General features: G+C 44.8%; 1 protein-coding gene across 1 annotated transcript; it reads left to right on the top strand.

Annotated features, from left to right (window-relative positions):
• The first annotated feature begins 645 nt into the window (after positions 1-645).
• Positions 646-4,241, top strand: LOC111953692 (DNA ligase 4-like). The gene is made up of 3 exons (XM_023973122.2): positions 646-705; positions 939-1,050; positions 1,466-4,241. The coding sequence occupies exon 3, from the start codon at positions 1,487-1,489 to the stop codon at positions 4,229-4,231; it is 2,745 nt and encodes a 914-aa protein (XP_023828890.1). The 5' UTR covers positions 646-705; positions 939-1,050; positions 1,466-1,486; the 3' UTR covers positions 4,232-4,241.
• Positions 4,242-7,484: the final 3,243 nt, after the last annotated feature.

Genomic DNA, 7,484 nt, shown 5'->3' on the forward strand with positions numbered 1-7,484 from the left:
ATCTTCATGTTTTGCTTGGTGCGGGGACTCTTGACCTCAAGTAAATCTGTTGGTTGATTGTAGGCCTATGTTGTGTGTTATATTCAGGGCAGGCAGGGCAGTGCACAGTGAGGAATTTGAAAGAATTTCCAGACTATATAGGTTAATACAGTCTTGAGGTGTGTGCGTGTGTTGCATACTGTGTCAGGACTTAAATTACTTAAACCAATTTTTATGGACATTGGAACATGAGTTTGATCAAATTCAAAGCTATTATAGAGGTGTGTTTACAAAATGATTATTGCTTAATGATTATTTATCTGCATGTAACCAAAGGTATTGTGACCATGTACTGTATCTGCATCAATGAATATGTATCAAAATGAAATGTTTCACAGAAACWTTGTTAAAATAAATGTTATCCTATCACCTTTATATAAAAAATAATAAAACACATAATAAAGGACATTCTAATTAGCACTGCACTAACATCTCATTTATGCAACTCCTGCATCCAGCTGTGGATTTACTTTTTTTATTAATTTTTTTACATATATCTGTTGCCCTCTCCTGACGCATGAAATAATTGCTTTACCCCAGGTCCATTATGTCCCTTGTTTTTGCTTTGTGAACAAGGAAGTGTTTTTTAGAAACTCAAATAACAGTTAGTAAATAATAATCGAAAACCGCAATGGTTATGTTTTGAGACCGAGAAGAAGTAATCATGTAATTTGATACATTATTTGTTGAATTTGTAATCGTATCACACAACATGACAACATGAATTTATCTAACGTTAGTATCGAACAGCTGTGTCTATAGATTGCATGCTAACTAGCATAGCCTACCAAAGTGGCCCCAACTGCATTTCCATGCGCCATTGCACAACCTTTGGCACAACAATGCTAGCTAGCTGTGCTTAGTATTCAAGTACTCAACTACTGTCTGGTTTGTTTCAGGTTCGTCAGGAAATGTATGATGCAGTCATAACCCGGGCATGTCACAGCATGTTGTAGAGGAGGGATCCCCAAAGAGTTGCAAGACACTGACGAGTTGGCTGGTTGCTTTGAGGTAAGATAGCTAGCTAACTTGAGATGTTGTTTTCAATAAGTATTCAGGCTATGCATTGTATAGTGTACATTCTCGCTAACTAGTTTCTAAACACGTGGCTGGTGTGACGGATTAGGTCATACAGATTTTTTAAAACACATTATTCTCAAGTTATGTTATGTTTTGTTTACTGAGTAGTCATTAGCTACGGAACTGTGAGTCATTTGGGAAATGTTGTTATACTCAATGTACTGTGCTGCATATAATGGACAGGCTCCAGCACTGTATGTTGCAAATGAAGTAGTCACTGTAGAACACTACTTACTAAAGTACAGGATCATATTTTTATATCAATATAACAATTACCTAAACACCTGGATGAAAACTAAGAGCATCCCTTAGAATCTATGGGTCATTAATGTTTGTTCTTTTTTAGTTTTTTTTAAAAGCTTTTACAATGGAGGGAACCTCAAAAGGCGAAGCTGCTGCTCCCCAGAGCTCTGTCGCTGCTCAAGTTCCATTTCTTCACCTGTGCACCACGCTTGAAAAAATACAGAAGACCAAACTCCGACCAGACAAATCAAAGTTTCTCCGTGACTTCATAGACTCCTGGAGGAAGTTCCATGCGGCCCTCCACAAAGACAACCCTACCACCACAGACTCTTTCTACCCGGCCATGCGTCTCATAGTCCCCTCGTTCGAAAGGGAGCGTATGGCCTATGGCATTAAAGAGAGTATGTTAGCCAAGCTCTACATAGACGTCTTGGGTCTCCCCAAGAATGGACCAGAAGCCAACAAACTGTTGAATTACCGCACCCCCACCACATCTCAGGGGGAGGCGGGAGACTTCGCTCTTATGACCTACTTTGTGTTGAAGAAACGCTGCACAAGCCAGGGAAACCTCACCATCAGAGAAGTCAACGACTTTCTGGACTCGGTGGCCATCAACAATGCCGGTAAGCAGAAGGACCTGGTGAAGAAGAGCCTGCTGCATCTTATCACCCAGAGCACGGCACTGGAGCAGAAGTGGCTTATCCGCATGATCCTGAAGGACATGAAGCTGGGGGTCAGCAAAGAGACCGTACTCCAGGTGTTCCACTTAGATGCGGCCGAGCTCTATAACTTCACCACAGACCTAAACAAGGTGTGCCGGCAGCTCCACGACCCCTCTGTGTCCCTCAGCGAAGTGTCCATTGGCCTGTTCTTTGCCTTCAAACCTATGCTGGCCGCCATGGCCAACATGCGCCAGGTGGAGAAGCAGATGGGCAACAGCACCTTCTTCATAGAGACCAAGCTGGATGGAGAGCGCATCCAGCTGCACAAGGATGGCGACGTCTACAAGTACTTCACACGGAACTCCTTCGAGTACACCCAGCAGTTTGGTGCATCGCCGCTAGAGGGCTCCCTGACACCTTTCATCCACAATGTCTTCAAGCCCCACGTAGTCAAATGCATCCTGGATGGGGAGATGATGGCGTACAACCCCACTGCCGACACCTTCATGCAAAAAGGAAGCAAGTTTGACATCAAGAGGCTAGTGGATGACTCCGAGCTGCAGACGTGCTTTTGCGTTTTCGATGTACTTCTTGTGAACGACCACAAGTTTGGCAACGAGACGTTGAAGGTGCGCCACGACAACCTTCAGACTGTCTTCACTCCTGTTAAAGGGAGGATACACGTGGTGCCGAAAACGGAGGCCAAAACTATGCAAGAGGTGGTGAACGCCCTCAACGAAGCCATTGACAACAGGGAAGAGGGCATCATGGTGAAAGATCCCTCATCCGTCTACAAGCCCGATAAGCGAGGTGAGGGCTGGCTCAAGATAAAGCCGGAGTACGTTGATGGCTTGATGGATGAGCTCGACCTGTTGATTGTCGGAGGCTACTGGGGAAAAGGAAGGCGAGGTGGCATGATGTCTCATTTCCTCGTTGCGGTGGCCGAAGCTCCGAAGCCTGGAGAGAAACCCTCTGTCTTCCACACGCTCTGTCGCATCGGTTCCGGCTACACCATGAAGGAGCTGTATGACTTGGGGCTGAAGCTGGCCAAGCACTGGAAAGTCTACCGGAAGAACGACCCTCCGGCCTCCATTCTGTGTGGGACGGAGAGACCGGAAGTCTACATTGACCCGTGCAACTCGGTCATCATCCAGGTGAAGGCAGCAGAAATAGTCAGTAGTGACATGTACAAAACCAACTGCACGTTACGCTTCCCCAGGATCGAGAAGATCCGGGAGGACAAAGAGTGGCACCAGTGCATGACCCTAGCTGAGCTCGATCAGTTTCGCAACAAGGCGTCCGGGAAGTTGTTCTCGCGCCACCTCCGCATCAATGACAATGACGGGCCTGAAAAGAAGAAGCGCAAGTTGCCGGCAGCGGCCAAGCCCAAGAAAGCTGTCGGCGTCATCGACCACTTCAAGTCCCAGGACCTATCTGGCGTCACCAAGGAGAGAAACATGTTCGAGGACGTGGAGTTCTGCGTGATGAATGGCAACGAGGCGCACACCAAGGCGGAGCTGGAGAAAGCAGTGGCCCGATGTGGCGGTATTGTAGTCCAGAACCCGGGACCGGACACCTACTGTGTGATTGCCGCTGTGGAGAACATGCGTGTGAAGAACCTTATCTCTTCAGACCAGCACGACGTGGTGTGGGCTGCCTGGCTGCTGGAGTGCCTAGACAGGAAGCAGGTGGTGCCATGGCAACCATGTCACATGATACACATGTCGCCCTCCACCAAGGAGCACTTTGCCAAGGAATACGACTGCTACGGAGACAGCTACTTCGTGGACACGGACGAGCAGCAGCTGAGGGAAGTCTTCGGTCGGATTGGCAGAGCGGACACTTTGACGGCACAGTGCATCGCTAAGTTGGAGGAACGCTACAGCTGGGACGACCTCCCCACTAGCATGTTCAGACCTTTCAGGGTCTACATGGACAGATACGCAGACATAGGAGACCCTAAAAGCATCGTACCAGCAACTTGTCTGGACACACGGGCTCTGGAATTCCGCTTCCACGGAGGGACAGTAGTGCAGAAGCTCGAGGAAGGGGTCTCTCATGTCATAGTGGTGGAGGAAACAAGAGTGTTGGCTTTAAGAACCCTCAGACGACTCTTTACCAAAAAGTTTAAGATTGTTAGAGAGTCATGGGTAACAGAGTCTATCAAAGCAGGGTTTTTGCGGAATGACAATGACTACCTAGTGTGATGGTTAAAAAGCCATCTAATGCAAGAACTGGACAATAAGCACGTTATGATTGACATATCTCTGGGATTGTAATATTTTGTTTTAATCCATTTTAGAGTGTAAATAAATGTTTGTTTTAAAGGGTTTTCTGAATTAGAAGGTAACGTTATCCAGTGTTTTTCTACACATTTGAATATGGATCAAGGGAACTCAAGGATATAGTGTAGGCCTATATCTAATGGTGTATCTACTGTAATTGAGGTAAGCTATTTTAATGTCCTTTCCAATGCAGACTATTGTGTTAAGATATTTGAAGACTGTCTATCCCATCATTTCCCAAACTGTCAGCGAGACACCAAGGGGTGAACGTTTTGGTTTTTGCCTTAACACTACACAGCTTGATGATTAGTTGGTTATTTGAATCATCTGTGTAGTGCTAGGGCAAAAATCAAAACGTGTTACCCTTGGGGTCCCGAGGCCGAGTTTGGGAAACCCTGGTCTATCCACTAAATTATTTGTTTCATTTAATGCAAATTTTATTATACTGTTTTTTTTTAAGTTAATCTTTTCAATTGTCATGTTTTGGAACTAAAATAAATATTTTGAATAAATATGGGAATTGGTATTAGAAGATGGTCTTTATGTATTGTCCAGGTATCTAAATATTAAAACAGTTGTTACGATGTTAACTTCAGTAAATTAACTGACTTTAATGAAAGAAAAAGTGATTTTTATATCTGTTCATTTGAGAGAAAAAAGAAGAAACCCGCACACTTCTCTTCCTAGTATCACTGCTCTTTATTAAGCTTTACTTATCGGCCTCAAGGCATTCGTCAGAGCTGGTAATTAAATTACATCTATACGCAACAATTTCGACGATTTTACTGAGTTACAGTTCATATAAGGAAATCAGTCAATTGAAATACGTTCATTAGGCCCTAACCTATGGATTTCTCATGAGGTGATGGGGTGGATGAATGGCACGACAATGGGCCTCAGGATCTCGTCACTATATCTCTGCATTCAAATTGCCATCGATAAAATGCAATTGTGTTTGTTGTCTGTAGCTTATGCCTGCTCATACCATAACCCTACCGTCACCATGGGGCACTCTGTTCACAACGTTGACAGTTGACATCAGCAAACCGCTTGCCAACACGATTTCATACACGTGGTCTGTGGTTGTGAGGCCGGTTGGATGTTCTGCCAAAGTCTCTAGTCAGCATGCCAATAGCACGCTACATCAAAACTTGAGGCATCAGTGGCATTGTGATGTGTGACAAAACGGCAGTTGTCTTTTATTGTCCCCAGCACAAGGTGCACCTGTGTAATGATCATGCTGTTTAATCAGCTTCTTGATATGCGAGTATAGATCTACAGTACCAGTCAAAAGTTTGGACACACCTACTCATTTAAGGGCTTTTCTTTATTTGTACTATTTTCTACATTGTAGAATAATAGTGAAGACATGGTACTGTACATAACATGAAAAACAGCACACTAGTAAAGGCAGACAATTGACCTTGAACAAAGTCAAGAATGGTCATCTGTCTTTGCTGGTGTGCTGTTTTTTTTCATGTTTGTACCTTACAATCCACCTCCAGTAGCCATGCCTGAGTGAGAGGAGATAGAGTGCACTGCCTGGCCGTGCTTTGAGTAGAGAGAATCAGTGAGCCGTGTGGGGTTCTTGAGGGGAACGATGTGTCTTGTCAGAGAGATGGGCAAGCCACGGGAGTCCTCCAAAATAGGATCTCATGGGGCTCTCGGCAAAGATGTTCCCTCTCGAGAAAAGGTCACAGAGGTACCGTGGGACTGAATGTCTGTTGTTGTTCCCTTCCCAACCAGTCCCTGTTGAGTGTATGGATTTGTCTCAAATGGCACTCCAAATGGCACTCTATTCCATATAAAGTGTACTACTTTTGACCAGGACCCATAAGGCTCTGGTCAAAAGTAGTGCACTATATAGGGAATAAGGTGCCATTTGAGATGCAGGTCATGAGTTTTTGGGCTTTTTAAAAATCTCAACCAAGTAAACAGTGTGGTTTAATTAAATTGAGTCTTAAGAGTTATTGGGGTCCACATTGACAGCAACCTGTAAACTAGTTGGAACATTTTATTTGAATAAGTGCCACATACAGTGCCTTCGGAAAGTATTCAGACCCCTTGACTTTTTCCACATTTTGTTACGTTACAGCCTTATTCTAAAATTGATTAAATTGTGTTTTTTCCCTCATCAATCTACACACAATACACCATAATGACAAAGCAAAAACAGGTTAACATTTTGTTGCYCCCCCCCCTAAAAGTGAAATAGCACATTTACATAAGTATTCAGACCCTTTACTCAGTACTTTGTTGAAGCATCTTTGGAAGTGATTACAGCTTTGTGCTTAGGGTTGTTGTCCTGTTGGAAGGTGAACCTTCGCCCCAGTCTGTGGTCCTGAGCGCTCTGGAGCAGGTTTTCATTTCTGTACTTTGCTCCGTCATTTTTGCCTCGATCSTGACTAGTCTCCCAGCCCCTGCCTCTGAAAAACATCCCCAAAGCATGATGCTGCCACCACCATGCTTCACCGTAGGGATGGTGCCAGGTATCCTCCAGACGTGACGCTTGGCATTCAGGCCAAATAGTTCAATCTTGGTATCATCAGACCAGAGAATCTTGTTTCTCATGGTCTSAGAGTCTTTAGGTGCCTTATGGCAAACTCCAAGCGTGCTGTCATGCCTTTTACTGAGGAATGGCTTTAGTCTGGCCACAATACCATGAAGGCCTGATTGGGGCAGTGCTGCAGAGATGGTTATCCTTCTGGAAGGTTCTCCCATCTCCACGGAGGAACTCGAGAGCTCTGTCAGAGTGACCATCACGTTCTTGGTCGCCTCCCTGACCAAGGCCCTTCTCTCCTGATTGCTCAGTTTGGCCGAATGGCCAGCTCTAGGAAGACTTCTTCCATTAAAAAATGATGGAGGCCGCTGTATTCTTGGGGACCTTCATTGCTGCAGAAATGTTTTGGTACACTTCCCCAGATCTGTGCCTCAACACAATCCTGTTTCGGAGCTCTACGGACAATTCCTTCGACCTTATGGCTTGGTTTTTGCTCTGACATGCACTGGCAACTGTGGGACCTTATATAGACAGGTGTGTGCCTTTCTAAATCATGTACAATCAATTGAATGTACCACAGGTGGACTCTAATCAAGTTGTAGAAACATCTCAAGGATGATCAATGGAAAGAGGATGCATCTGAGCTCAATTTCGAGTCTCATAACAAAGGGTACT

This window comes from Salvelinus sp. IW2-2015, linkage group LG27 (assembly GCF_002910315.2).
Source record: "Salvelinus sp. IW2-2015 linkage group LG27, ASM291031v2, whole genome shotgun sequence".
NCBI lineage: Eukaryota > Metazoa > Chordata > Actinopteri > Salmoniformes > Salmonidae > Salvelinus > Salvelinus sp. IW2-2015.